General features: G+C 35.8%; 1 protein-coding gene and 1 long non-coding RNA gene across 2 annotated transcripts; one reads left to right on the top strand and one right to left on the bottom strand.

Moving 5' to 3' along the window:
- Window positions 1-1,802: 1,802 nt before the first annotated feature.
- Window positions 1,803-12,681, top strand: prkar1ab (protein kinase, cAMP-dependent, regulatory, type I, alpha (tissue specific extinguisher 1) b). The gene is made up of 11 exons (XM_048170238.1): window positions 1,803-1,954; window positions 4,237-4,436; window positions 5,878-6,045; window positions 6,126-6,217; window positions 8,356-8,417; window positions 8,503-8,549; window positions 8,689-8,847; window positions 8,934-8,994; window positions 9,076-9,197; window positions 9,267-9,348; window positions 11,298-12,681. The coding sequence occupies exons 2-11, from the start codon at window positions 4,263-4,265 to the stop codon at window positions 11,468-11,470; spliced, it is 1,140 nt and encodes a 379-aa protein (XP_048026195.1). The 5' UTR covers window positions 1,803-1,954; window positions 4,237-4,262; the 3' UTR covers window positions 11,471-12,681.
- Window positions 7,540-13,496, bottom strand: LOC125255202. Its single transcript, XR_007181850.1, has 2 exons — window positions 13,434-13,496; window positions 7,540-9,394 (listed from the first exon to the last, which is right to left on the bottom strand). It is a non-coding gene; the product is annotated as an uncharacterized LOC125255202 (long non-coding RNA).
- Between the last annotated feature and the right edge of the window lie 1,365 nt (window positions 13,497-14,861).

Genomic DNA, 14,861 nt, shown 5'->3' with positions numbered 1-14,861 from the left:
TGAAGTCTATGAGATAGTAAAAGTTAAAAATAAATAAATACAATAAAGATCTAAAACAACAACAATAATAAGAATAAATAATAACAATAATAATAATAATAGGCCTAATAAAGGTTGGACAGTTACATGAACATGAAAAGCTTTATAATTTATACTTGTGTTCTCGTGTCTGAAAGGGTTTCAAAGTACGTTTTTAAGATCAGTGTTACAGAAAGCAATATATAAGGGTTTTGGAGGGTTTTAACACTTAAATAACAGATTAAAAATAAGATTTGATTATCTATGTAATTGTGTAATTATGTGTTAACATAATAATTTAATCAGGCAACTCTGCTTAATTGTATATTTATAAAACTTAAACTAGAAAAATAATAAGTAAACAATACGTTTGTAAATAAGTAAATAACATTTTATTTGTTTAATTATAATAAACTGATAGCAAACATCTATGGATTGTACTTAGGTAAAAAAAAACAAAGATCTAAAAAAAACAATAATAAAATGATAAATGCATAAAATAATGATAATAATAAAGGTTGGACAGTTACATGAACATAAAAAGCTTTATAATTTATACATGTGTTCTCATGTCTGAAAGGGTTTCAAAGTATCCTTTAAAGGGTTAGTTTACTCAAAAATGAAAATAATGTAATTTATTACTCACCCTCATGTTGTTCCACACCAGTAAGACCTTCGTTCATCTTCAGAACACAAATTAAGATATTTTTGATGAAATCCAATGGCTTAGTGAGGCCTGCATAGCCAGCAATGACATTTCCTCTCAAGATCCATAAATGTACTAAAAACATATTTAAATCAGTTCATGTGAGTACAGTGGTTCAATATTAATATTATAAAGCCACAAGAATATTTTTGGTGTGCCAAAAAAACAAAATAACGACTTATTTAGTGATGGCTGATTTCAAAACAAAGCTTTAGGAAGCTTCGGAGCGTTATGAATCTTTTGTGTCAAATCAGCGGTTCGGAGCACCAAAGTCACGTGATTTCAGCAGTTTGGCGGTTTGACATGCAATTCGAATCATCGGATTTCATCAAAAATATCTTAATTTGTGTTCTGAAGATTAACGAAGGTCTTACGGGTGTGGAACGGCATGAGGGTGAGTAATTAATGACATTATTTTTATTTTTGGGTGAACTAACCCTTTAAGATAAGATAGCAATGGGGTTTTGGAGGGTTTTGACACTATAACAACTAAAAAATAAGATTAGATTATCTATGTAATTTTATTTTTCTGTAATATGATTGGAGACCCCCAAAGCTCTGTACCAGGACCTGTGAATTTTAGAGACTAAATCCAAGAAAGATAATTTTGATATATATTATAATTCATATTATAATTGAATAATAATAATAATACTAATAATAATATGTGTTGTAATATTATGTGACATAATTAATAATTTAATCACTCAACTCTGCTTAATTGTATATTAATAACTAGGAACATAAAATTAAACTAGAAAAAAATAATAAATAAACAATAAGTTTTGAATGAGTAAATAAAATTGTATTTATTTACTTATAAGAAATTGATTAAAAATAGCCAAAATGAGCTAATAGGACAGGATATCAGATTTTAAAAAAATAATAAATAAAATAAAATAAAATAAAATAAAACAGAATAAAATAAAATAAAATTAAGCTATCCAAATAGGTAACATACATAAAGAAGATAAATGTTTAAAGATTAAGAGCGAAATCTTTAAGAGCGACTATAACATTACCCAAGTTAAACTTGTGCTACGTTCCCTTTAAGGTTACCAAGGGTTACAGTTTCCATGTGAGAACGAGGCGAATTGACGTCAATGGCAGGCTTTGATTGGTGTTTTACCATTTCCGGTGGGCAGACGTCCAAGCGCCTGTGAGGAAGAGTTGTCGCGCGTCTCTGAATAACGGAATAACGCAGAAGCCGAGTCGCGTTATAAAGGCTCGGTAAGAATGACCGGTTCTTGACATGTCATGTTTCTGTCGAATAGATGTCGCGCTAAACATCTGGAATGAGCGGGGAATGTCGTTTGTTTATGATGCAGATAAAGATGGCGGACACTCAGCGGCCTTCTGAGAGAAATCTGTCGCCTCATTTTATTTTCAGATATAATTAAACTCGCTGCTCAGGAGCTTTTTACGTTTTATTTGATTTAATGTTTATTTGTTTGAAGGATTAGTTGAGGTTTCGAGGTCATTTGTGTGTTTTGTTGCATTTTGAGTTGCGTTTTGACGTGAATTAAAGCGATATTGAATGTATATTATATTTTCATATTCTCTTCTTTTCGTCTTGTGAAATGAGTTAAATTTATGATCGTGTCGTTTAATCTTCATCCTAAATATGCTGGTATTCTGATCGATGATGCTGAAGTGGAAAATGCTGTCAACATCATCATAATAATAAGCGATATGCAGCATAAAGTTATTTTTCTGTAAATAAAGAGTCGTGTGTAGTTCGTGCAGTGCATCAGACTGTCCAGGTGTGTTGAAACAAAGATAATCTCCAGATTATTTCTGACATCAATCTCATAAATGATGCTGTAATCCTGTCCTCTGAGGGAATCTGGCTTGGACTGAACATTATTTTCATCGTTAATGATATAGTTATTAATTCTGCAACATGCACAGATCTCAGTATTGTGTGGAAGATCTATTTCCATCATAATAACATCATTTGAATAATCCAGAATAACTTTATTATTGCTCAAACATGATGGTGTTTCAGTTTTGCTGTAGTTTCTTGTATTGTCTGCCAAGTTAAAGTTTATATTAAGGGGTATTTCATTCATTTTTCATTTTAAAGAAATAAGTATATTTCAGACCTTCTGTATTATTGATTTAACCCTCTGGTGCTGTTCGCATGTTGGTCAAAAATGACTGATTTTTGAAGAAAAAAAAAATATTTAAATGAAATGCATGTGGGTCAAAGACATTTAGATTTTCGCATCAGTAGAAATTTACAAAAGTGATTTTATATACATAGAAAGTGCATTAAATGCAAGTTAAACATCTATTTTTAAGGTTTCAAATAAGTTTTGGGAGAATAAAATGTCAAAATATGGGTGAAATAATGTTCCATCATTCAGTGTAACACTTACATTTATGTAAAAATTGAAACAACATACTTAATCTGATCTGTACGTATTAACATATATAAAAGAATAAGTGAGCATACTATATTTTATTGCATTTTAAATGAGTAAAAAATTCTTGCTGACAAATGGGCAAAACCTAGGATAGTTGCAGATTTTTATAATAATAATTAGCATTTGGGGTAAAAGTAATTAGTCTTTAATATGGCATAAATTGATTTTGTTTTTGTAAATATCCCTGACAAGATTGTTAGACTGAATGACATTTTAGTGGGTGTCTTCTGTAAATTATGGTAAAAATGTATAATATTTAATTTTTGCTCAGAAAGACAAACAAACAAATTAAACAGCACCCATTCTGATGTACTGAAAAACAACAACAATTTGATGCTTTTTTGTCTTTGACCCATGTACTATGTTATGTTTTTTATTTAATATTTTGTATTTTTAGGGGATTTTATGGTACTAAATTATATTTACGCTGTAGTTTTAATCCACTTATTGACTTTTTGAGCATAGACCTGGAAATGAAATTTCCAACTTAAACTGTCATAAATCATGAATGCTTTAAACTTAAATTTTGTCTCTTTTTAAAGACGACATTTGGCAAAATATTGCAGAAGTGAAAAAAGCCTTATACAGTTAACTTAAAAAAGTCAGAATTTTATGTTTATTGTTATGAAAAATGCACAAAAATGCTATTTTCAATCAAAACCATAAATCTAAACGAGTTGTTTTCCAAATTTGAGGTTGAAATCTCAAAAAATGAGCTTTCAGTAAGATTTTGTTTGGGCGCAGTACCAGAAGTTTCCACTAGATGCAATTAATCTCCCATTAATTTCCAATGCGTTCATTTTTGACCGCGAGGAGCACCAGTGTGAATATTTTTTTCAGGACCATTTAACCTTTTTGAATAATGTCCATGATTTTTTTTGTGTTCACATATCAAGTGCCAAAACCTTTACCAAGTTCCGTACCATTTTGATGAAGTAAAAAAAAAAAAAAAAAAAAAACGTAAACTTTTTCAGTCAAAAATGACTGAAGAGCACCAGAGGGTTAATTTATTATATTTAATTTATTCATCTTTGTGTCACTTATTTTAACCGTAACTTATTGATTTCTGCTTGTGAACCACAGGTCAGAGGTCAGATCTAGCGTTCATCATGGCGTCAGGCAGCGCGAGCGGCGAGGAGGAGAAGAGTCTGAGGGAATGTGAGATATACGTGCAGAAACACAACATCCAGCAGCTGCTGAAGGACTGCATCGTCCAGCTGTGCACCTCGCGGCCCGACAGACCCATGGCCTTCCTCAGAGAACACTTCGAAAGGCTGGAGAAGGTTTGTACGTTAGGATAATTCTGACGTAACGGAATCATAGAGATCTGGATCCTTCGCTGGCATCACTTTGTGTTAAGAAAGATGGGATGTGTTTATTAAAACAAGCAATCAGTCGCTCACAGCGTCACATGACTTTTTGTTTTTATAAAGCAGTGGCAGCAGCAGTTCGATATATGACATCCACTTTCAGTAAATAGTTACATATTCATAATAATTGGAATGATTTATCCAGCAAATTAGACCTCATGTTGTTAATATTATATTAAAAATTATAATTTTATTTAAAAAATATTAAATAACTTTTAGTGTAAATAAACATTTAATATTTTAGTATGATTTATATACTTCATTTATTTTTTAATTAGCATTTGTTTTTATATTTTCGATTTTTAAGTATTTAAGTAAGTATTTTGTAATTTCTATTAGTATTTTTTTTTTTATAAATTACACTCTAAAAAATAACTGTAAAAAATGAAACAAATTTACACAGTAAAATTCCATTTTTCACTGAAACAGTAATATAACATAAAACAATGCATTCTGGGTAATATTATTTGTTGTATTTGAGAAAGTAACCTATAGGCTACTTTCTCTAATGTGACACATTATCCAGAATGCATTATTTTGACAGTATATTACTTCTGTGTATTACAGTGCATTCTGTATAATACTATGCATTCTGGGTAATATTATGTGTCGTTTTTGAAAAATGAGCCTATAGGCCTCTTTTCTTAAAATGACAAATATTACGCATTATGCATTGTTCTTATGGCATAAATGGCATCACTTATATTACTGTTTCAAATGGAAAACGGTATTTTATTGTGTAAATTTGTTTCCTTTTTTAGTTATTTTTTAGAGTATAGGTTTAATTTATTTTTATTTCAGTTTTAGGTCATTTTGAGTGTTTATTTATTTCCAGTTAGCAGTCTAAACTAAACAAAAATTTGCATCTGATATTTATTTTTTTTTTCTTTTTCAATTAACAAAAATAATTTTAGCTATCAATAATAAACCTGACATGGGTTTTGCCCTAAAAAAAAAAAATTAATATATAAAATTTTTTGGAAAATTTCGTAGTCGGCATAAAATTAAATTTTACCCTGTTTATTTTCTAAATGCATGTTTTGGATGTTATTGTGAACTATTCATCCATGCATGTTTTCTTTAATTGTTTTGACCTCGTCAATCATAATATCATTTTGTTTGCTTAAACTCCGCCCCTTCTTAGATTAGCTTCAAGTTTTGAGTGTAACACCCACATCCCAAAATCCAACAGCCGATGGATAGAACAAAGTCCCGTTCTATATTTTTTCCCTAATAATGTTTCGTTCGGATATACGTCACAATAGAGGAGAATAGATCTGACGCTACTCCTGTTTCACTGCAACTTCAAATCCAACCAAAATCCTCCCTTTAAAATGATTATTTTTTCTTCCAGGAGGAAGCGAAGCAGCTCCTGAACCAGCAGAAGGCCAGCTCTCGCTCCGACTCTCGTGAAGATGAGGCGTCTCCTCCGATGAACCCTGTGGTGAAGGGTCGCAGGCGGAGAGGAGCCATCAGCGCAGAGGTCTACACCGAGGAGGACGCCGCCTCTTACGTCAGGAAGGTCTGTATTTCTCAGAATGATGTAATGTGTGATGTCATTCAGGTGAATCAGGTGAATCATGTGTTCTGTCTCCTGTGAAGGTCATCCCTAAAGACTACAAAACCATGGCTGCTCTTGCCAAAGCCATCGAAAAGAACGTGCTCTTCTCACATCTGGATGACAATGAAAGAAGGTGAATATTTATTTCTAATTTCTAATTTTTTTTTTTTTTTACTACATGCAAAAACATTGTTTTTCCTGCACTGGCCAGTTTTGAGATAATGGGCAATTTGCCTTTTTAGATGTTTTTATTATTTCAGACTAGTGGAAAGAAACATGCAAAATAGACTTTTAAGGTTTACTTTATTGCACTTTATCTATTTGCAATTAGGCTGCGTTCACACTGTGAGCCTTAATGCTCAATTCAGATCTGATTTTTTTGTATAGCTGTTCACATTGTTGTTTTAAATGTGGCGAGTATCAGATTCCAGTGTGAACAGATCATGGTTCTGATCTGACCTGCATGCACAAAAGAATGATACAAACAGGGTTGCCAGGTTTGTACCACAAAATCCACTCAAATGCTCGTCAAAACTAGTCCAAAACTAGCCCAATTGCGTTCCGTGGGGTATCCCGGTAAAAATCGTGTGAAATATCACATTAGTACGGTCGGTTCAACCCACGGAGTTGCAAAACAACCTGTGGCAACAGTGAAAAAGTAACCCAATTCTGCAGGAAAATTACGCACTTGGCAACACACAGCACGCTGTCATATGGAAGTAAATTAAAGTAAGCGATTATGTGTTTATTTATAGTGTGATCTGCCATGGAAGCCAGTGAAATTATGCACAGGCAATATGAAAAATAAAGACTAAAAATAAATTTATGAAGCTTTTATGATATGAGCCCTCAAGTTTCGCTTGTATTATAGAGCTGTCGAGTTCTGACACATCACTGTCCTTCTACTGACCATCTTTCACAGCAGTCTTGATAATGTTGGGTATGGAAAATCTTTGAACAGACTCCCATGAGCACAGAATCGTGACGAATGTTGATCTCAAGTGATGTAAAAATCACACAAATTCTGATATGACTGTTCACACTGCGGTCGCATTACAAAACATCTGACCTGTGTCGGATTCAGTACCACATATGGAAGTGGGACAAATCGGAATTGAAAAGATCAGACTCCATGTGGTTTGTACTGTTCACACTGTCATGAGGAAAACGAGGGCAAAAAAAAAATCAGATTTGAGCCACATTGACCTGCAGTGTGAACGTAGCCTTGGATTTCAGTTTCAGTACATATTTAAAGGGCTAGTTCAAAAATTTAAAAAAAAATTGAAATTTCTGTCATTAATTACTCACCCTCATGTCGTTCCACACCCGTAAGACCTTCGTTCATCTTCAGAACACAAATTAAGATATTTTTGATGAAATCCGATGGCTCAGTGAGGCCTGAGCAATGACATTTCCTCTCTCAAGATCCATTAATGTACTAAAAACATATTTAAATCAGTTCATGTTCATGTGCTTTATTTGATGTTCAGATTTCTGTTCTGGAATAGTATGCAGATTATTCATTGTTAATTATATAATGCCTCATTCGCATATTTAAACAACATTTCAGAAAACTTGTAATTAGTGCTGTCAATCTATTAAAAATTAACTAATTACTTGCACTTTTTTTCTGTGGAGTTGTTAAATATTTAAATACATTTATATATTGTAATAAATTCTAAATTAGTTTAGAAACACAGTATATTTTAAATATTTGTTTAATGGCATCTTTTTATGAATGAAGGTCAGATTCACTGATACTGATGTCTCTATGAAATTTGATTACAGACATTCAACATCACAGCATCACTGAAATCTATCAATTTCAACATTTATAAGGCTTTAAAAAATAACAACTTTTAATTTAAGTGAACTTAAAACAATCTTCACATAAACCCATTATAATAAATGTCATATAACAGGAAAGAAATATACAGAAATTGATCAATACAATGTTCACTGCATAAATGATAAATGAAATATAGATGAATCCTTATTAAAGCTACAATTTTCTGTTATTTTTGTTCTTTGATGAACATTAATGACATCATCACAGTAACTGGTTTATTAGGCTGCTGTCACTTTAAGAGCTGACGCTGCCGAACATGACACGCATCTCATTTCCTCACAACCCTATTTAAGACGTTATTAAACTGCTCTCATTAGGATACTCCACAAAAAGGCAATTTTGGCATAATTCTGTGTGTTATTGTTTGTTCAAGCGCTAAAGATAATTTACTAACCAAATTTCTGTACTGTTTTATCCTACAGTGACATATTTGACGCAATGTTTCCAGTCACATACATTGCAGGAGAAATCGTCATCCAACAAGGTAGAACTTTGAAAACGCTGATGAAGAGTCGTATTGATCTTATTTGTACATTTATTTAATTTCTTGTTTCACACTTGTTTCCTAGGTGACGAGGGCGATAACTTCTATGTCATTGACATGGGTGAAATGGATGTAAGTTACACCTCCTCACTTCATATGTATTCGTATAATAAACCATAAACCTTTTCAACCGATGCAGTCACACTCTGGATTTGTTCTCAATCAGTATCCTGTTACGACAGTACAGTGTGACGAAGGTGTTTCTCCACAGGTGTATGTGAACAGTGAGTGGGTCACCAGCATTGGAGAGGGCGGCAGCTTTGGAGAGCTGGCTCTGATCTACGGCACCCCGAGAGCCGCCACCGTCAGAGCCAAGACCAACGTGAAGCTCTGGGGCATCGACAGAGACAGCTACAGGAGGATACTGATGGTACACCTGACCTTCCCTCACATCACTGCAGTGTTCAAAGGCTCTTCGTGTTACTAAACATGCGTATATCCTGTGTTTGACTATAGGGAAGCACTCTGAGGAAGAGGAAGATGTATGAGGAGTTCTTGAGCAAAGTATCGATATTAGGTAAGTCTATCTATCTAAAGTGACACATAGAGAGATGTATCTCGTGAGTTCCTGTGACGTGAGTGTGTGGGGTCATTGCAGAGTCTCTGGATAAGTGGGAGCGTCTGACTGTGGCTGATGCTCTGGAGCCGGTGCAGTTCGAGGACAGCCAGAAGATCGTGGTTCAGGGAGAACCAGGGGACGAGTTCTTCATCATCCTGGAGGTGAAGTTTCCCGTCTGCTGAAAGCATGTCAGGGTTTGTGCTGGTGTCATGACGTGTCTCTTTCCTCAGGGATGTGCAGCCGTTCTGCAGCGCAGGTCAGAAAACGAGGAGTTCGTAGAGGTCGGCAGGTTAGGACCGTCAGACTACTTCGGTAAGTGTTGAAAAACATGGATGTTCCTCTTAAAGGGATAGTTCATCTGAAAATGAAAAAGTGCCAAAGATCTGTTTGTGTTTGATGGAAGAAAGAAACTAATATGACATGAATACAAAATATAATATATGAATATATGAATACAGTAGGTCTCTGGGTGCCACTTTAGTGTCTTTAACTACTGTGTACTAACATTTAGCTTAAAGGGATAGTCCACCCAAAAATTAAAAAAAATTATCCCATGATTTACTCACCCTCAAGCCATCCTAGGTGTATCCTATGACTATCTTCTTTCAGACGAACACAGTTGGAGATAAATGAAAAATCATTCTGGCTCTTCCAAGCTTTATAATGGCAGTGAATGTGGCGTGAGATTTTGAAGCCCAAAAAAGTGCATCCATCCATACTCACACCGTCTACAATGTCACCAAGGCTCGCCCTGATCAGCCTGACGGGGGCGCTACAGCAGCAGTGAAAAGTACAAAATCGTTCATAACTCCTAAACTGTTAGGCGTAGACTCGAGTGTCTTATATCGTCTTGGCTCAAGATGGACTCTGATTCGCTCGTTCTGGTGAAATTTCCGGATATTTTGATAAACCTACTTTTGCAAACTAGTCTTAGGTTTTTGACTCGATCGGAACCAATCCAGTGCAGCGAGAATCTCTGGAGTCTGAATGTCAATAATGATCAAAAAAAAAGTTGAAATTTCAATTCACGGTCTCTATGGGCCGCCAAAATGTTCAAAGTGGGCGGAGCCACTTTTACTAAAATGGCTATAACTCGTGAACGGAATGAGATATTTTCACTAAATTTGGCACACCTGTGTAAGAGCTCATTCTGTGGTCGCATGAAAAAGGACGCGGCGACTGGCCACTTGGTGGCGCTATAACAGGAAAAAAAACTTGAAAATGGCTAGAACTACTTCACCGTTAGTCTGATTGGCTTGAAAATTGGCATGCAGTGTCTTTATCCAAGGTGCCATGATCGTCTATAAGGACATTGGCGTATCTCAAAAAACATGTCCACCATCGGCCAGTGAAGTTTCAGCAGCTATCAGACGAGGTTAACGGAGGCCGATCGAAATGAGTTCTTTGAGAAATTTGAAAGAAATCAGCCTCCAGGGGGCGTCTTCGCATTTTTCACATGTGTAAAGGTTTGTATATCACATGATTTGCCACATGCGTACCACATGGTAGAACTCCTCGTTGCCTCTAGGACTGTCACTATCCATCGAATCGTTCATTAAATATTGGAGATTATTCCAAAAAATTACTTTGGTGAACTAATCCTACATTTTTGGCTCAACCTCGATAACTGTTAAAAGGCTTTATAAACCACATATTTTCAATGGTAAATTGCCTGTATTGGCTGTAAATGGTCTTTTCCATCTATGATTGAGATGTTACAGGCTTGCTAAATAAGACATTTTACCTTTTACGCATGTGCTTAAAGGCCTTACAGCGCTTGAACCCCAATAAGTGCTGCTCGCAGCTATATTTTTTTAATATAACTCTGATTGTGTTTGAAAGAAGATAGTCATATACACCTAAAATGGCTTGAGGGTGAGTAAATTATAGGATAATTTTCATTTTTGAATGAACTATCCCTTTCATCATTTGATACAATGAATTTACTGTGTACATGCATGTTTTACATTTACATTAATTACACTGTTGACCTTCCCTTACCCTTAAACCTACCCAAATCTGTCCTAACCTCACCCGTATCCCACCTCAATAGCTGCACAAGTGTTTTGCAATGCAAGAAGTAGTTTTGGTGTATGTACATAGTAGTTAAAGACACCTAATATAAAGTGTGTCATGTCAGTCAATAAAATTCAAAATATATCTTATTGCATATGATACAGCCTATTCATTATAATGGGATAATTATCCATGAATCTATATACAAATAACATGAATTGTAACATTTGTGTGTGTTTCCCCAGGCGAGATCGCTTTGCTGATGAACCGACCGCGTGCAGCGACCGTGGTGGCCCGCGGGCCGCTCAAATGCGTCAAGCTGGACAGGCCGCGCTTCGAGCGCGTGCTGGGACCGTGTTCGGACATCCTCAAACGCAACATCCAGCAGTACAACAGCTTCGTGTCGCTCTCCGTCTGAGAATCCCCGCCCCCGAAAACCTCAACCGCAGGGTCCACCACACCGTCAGCTTCTCATCCGCACCGCGTAACCCCAGGCTCGTTATCGTCACGCGCTTCGTCGAGTGCTTCCCGCGAGAGCTTTAACAGCCGCTTTCATCGTCGGACATTTAGAGCCAAATGAAAGGACAGACAATCAAAACGTTCGTTCCTCCAATCAAATCGCATCCGGTGTTTTTACCTTTAATTCCAAGCGGTAAACAAAACCAGTAGAGGAGTATGAATATATTTATAGTAGAGTTCTTCTAAAACCCTTTTGATTTCTTTTACCCTCACAGTGCAGGTTAGTTTTTTAAGACTAGTTTTATAAGATTAACTGCCTACATATGTAACAGAGTAAGACGTTTGGCTGTACTGATTATATTCTTCAAGCCTCATTTCCCCTTCGCTATCACGGTTACACATGCGGTTTTATTTCTTATTATCATTCCAGCACACGCTCTTGCTATTTGTGTTCAGTTGCTTGTTGTAGTAAATTAGTGAGGCCGTTCCTGTGCGGCGTCAGGTTTTATTGTGGCTGATCAAATTTTTAAAACGGATTTTTAACTACAGGAAAACTCGAAACGATGGCAGTTTGTTCTGTTACAATGCCAGTGCCAAACGTTGGACAGAGCCTCACTTCTTGACTTCTTGACTCGACGAGAGATTTGATTCGTATGTTCCTGCATGTGCGCCGTCACCGGTTGAGAACAGCTTTCGGTCAGGATGATTCAGTATTTAACTTTTTGTCAGTATATGCCGAGAAATACCAGTTTTATTTTTTAATAAGCTTATTTTTCCACAGTGGCGTATTTAGTCGCATGTCATGATTTCAAGTGTTTCCATTTTTTAAACGGGCTCGTTGCTGTTTTAATGTTGATCTGAAGCAACCGAAAGGATTCTAAAATGAGGTTTTGACGTCAATGCCGAGGTCACTCTGGTTTCTAGCGGCGCTGTTTGAAAACAGAGGCTCGCAAACACAGTCGGCCGCGTTCGTGAAACTGAAAATCCACGCGTTTCGCAAATGATCTTTGATACATTTTTATAAAAACTCTTCAAGTTAAACGGAACCTTGGCGATTTGATGTTTACATGTCCGTATTCTGTTGAGTGATCAATGTTTGATTCTTTTTATTTACAAAATGTTCCTCGTTTTAGTTTTTGAGAAATGCAGATTAAAAAGGTGTAACACAAAGGTTTTCCCAAAATTCTTTCAGATGCATCTTCGTAATGTTTATTAGGTTGATTTCACTTGAAATGAGTGAGTCAGAAGCTCATGCACACCGATGTTGTCTATCTGTGTGAATGACTGATGAATAGAGCTTGCCCATTCCTGTTCCCGGAGATCGACCTTCCTGCAAAGTGAAGCAGCTGTTTAAAGGGGACCTATTACAAGATGTAATATAAGAGTCCCCAGAATGTGTCTGTGAAGTTTCAGCTCAAAATACTTGTCAAATTTGCTCCTATTTGGGTGTGAGCAAAAACACGCCGTTTTTGTGTGTGTCCCTTTAAATGCAAATGAGCTCCGCTTTCCAGAAGAGGGCGGAGCTTTAACAGCTCAACAACAACAAAGCTGGAGAATCTCACGCAGCCAAAACGACAAAAGTGTTCAGCCTTACATTGTTCAAACCGGAGTCGACACTGATGGAGAGACTCAGGAAGAAGTTACAACTTTTAGACGTTTCTGAATGGTTAGTGGATAAATTGATGTAGTTGCTGTGGAGTTGATTCAACTCATCCACTAGCATGTGCCGTCATGTTCATCTTTTGTGTTGAATTGACCCTCGTTTGTGAAGCAGTCCGGTGTAAAATGACGGCATGTCAACAACACTCTACTACAACAACTCTTCCTCTTCTCTAAAGCAGCCCAACATGGCCCCGCCCCCTTTGTTGAGTGTTCTCGGGGGCGGGGTTTATGTAAATTTTAGTGTTTGTGATGTCACTAACCTGGGACGAAGCTCGTTGTAGTCCCTACCAGCCGTTTGTTGTAGTCCTTAAACAGCGATTTCTGTAAAATTGAACTTTGCAGATGTTGTTTATGATCAAACAGCAACATTAAAGTTAAAGTGAAATCATAATCAACCTCTTTAAGACCTTCAGGAGCACTTGATAATTACAGCCAGGTGTGTTGGATTTGAGTTGGATCTGAACTGGATCTCCGGGAACAGGATTGGGCTTCCCTTTGATTAGACGCTCCTTCAAACCCAAACGTTTCTGCTAGTTCTGTGACCTTATGAGCTGCTGATATATTACAGACCTCAGATGATGTTTTTTTTGTCAATGTTACCCAAATGTGTCGTTTCATTTCCAGCGAGTTCTGTGCAGAAAATGATCATTTTGGTATAGATCGTCCAAATGGCAGTTTAAGCAATAAAAAGGTTGGATTATTGAACAATCGGCTGCAGTGGAGCACTTTCTTTTCAGACAAATGCTCAAGATTTATTTCAAGTTGTCATATAGGGATCCCAGACACAAGGGGGCAGTGTTCAGCTGAGAGAGAAAAGGCTGGATGTGTTCTGAATGGAATTTTGCCTAAACTGTGTAGGCATTAACTTCTCAAACAGTAGTACAGTACATGGTTGTCATGATCAGTGATGGGGGTAACACATTACAAGTGAGTTCTGTTATCAGATTACTGTTTTTAAGTAACTAGTAATGCATTACTTTTAAATTTACAACAAATATCTGAGTTGATTTTTCAAATATGTATTGCAAGTTGTAGTTTTAGACTCATCTCACTTGCACAATACAGATTCAGTATTCGTCAATATGAATAAAAACAGTGAAATGCAAATTTGGAATATTACGCAAACCTGCAATAATTAAATGTTAAATTACACAAATATACTTTATGTATTTAATCTCACTTTATTAACCAAAGTCTTTCCTGCTGACCTTAGATGATCCAATTCAACCATAATAAGGAAAATTACTTTAGATAAACATCACATATGTTTAATTTTTTTTTGTTTTTAATGCTGAAGTAAGAGTGCCAAACTTTCTTCTTCTGTATCCTATTCTCCTGTGATCCAGATTGGCAGCAAATCTGAAAGGTTTGTTTGAGCGGCGCCCTCTACAGGTGTGAATTTGCATTTCCTTCAGCTTTAGGCTTCACTTTTGTTGTGAAGGGGCACTTAGATTTGCCAAAAAAAAAAAAATTTTTAATTACATTTTATTAAAAAACAAACAAGGTCCAGGTGAGAAAAAGTAATGCAGAAGGAACATAACGCATTACTTTCTATAAAAAGTAACTAACATAATTAGTTGTGCGTCAATTAAGAAAATGTATGAAAAGTTTAAAATGTGAAACCAAAAAAGTTATAGAGGTTTAAGTTTGTGAAATATGAAATGATTTATGAACATATTGTTATATAA

This window comes from Megalobrama amblycephala, linkage group LG20, assembly GCF_018812025.1.
Source record: "Megalobrama amblycephala isolate DHTTF-2021 linkage group LG20, ASM1881202v1, whole genome shotgun sequence".
Lineage (NCBI taxonomy): Eukaryota > Metazoa > Chordata > Actinopteri > Cypriniformes > Xenocyprididae > Megalobrama > Megalobrama amblycephala.
The sequence above is the reverse complement of the archived record's forward strand: the minus strand, read 5'-3'. Positions and strand labels throughout refer to the sequence as shown.

What these genes read in the sequence shown, in the direction of transcription:
- prkar1ab (XM_048170238.1), top strand. Translation starts at nt 4,263, where the DNA reads ATGGCGTCAGGCAGCGCGAGCGGCGAGGAGGAGAAGAGTCTGAGGGAA. An exon ending in ACTTCGAAAGGCTGGAGAAG is followed by an intron (nt 4,437 to 5,877) that starts GTTTGTACGTTA and finishes TTTTTCTTCCAG; the next exon opens with GAGGAAGCGAAGCAGCTCCT. An exon ending in GCTACAGGAGGATACTGATG is followed by an intron (nt 8,848 to 8,933) that starts GTACACCTGACC and finishes GTTTGACTATAG; the next exon opens with GGAAGCACTCTGAGGAAGAG.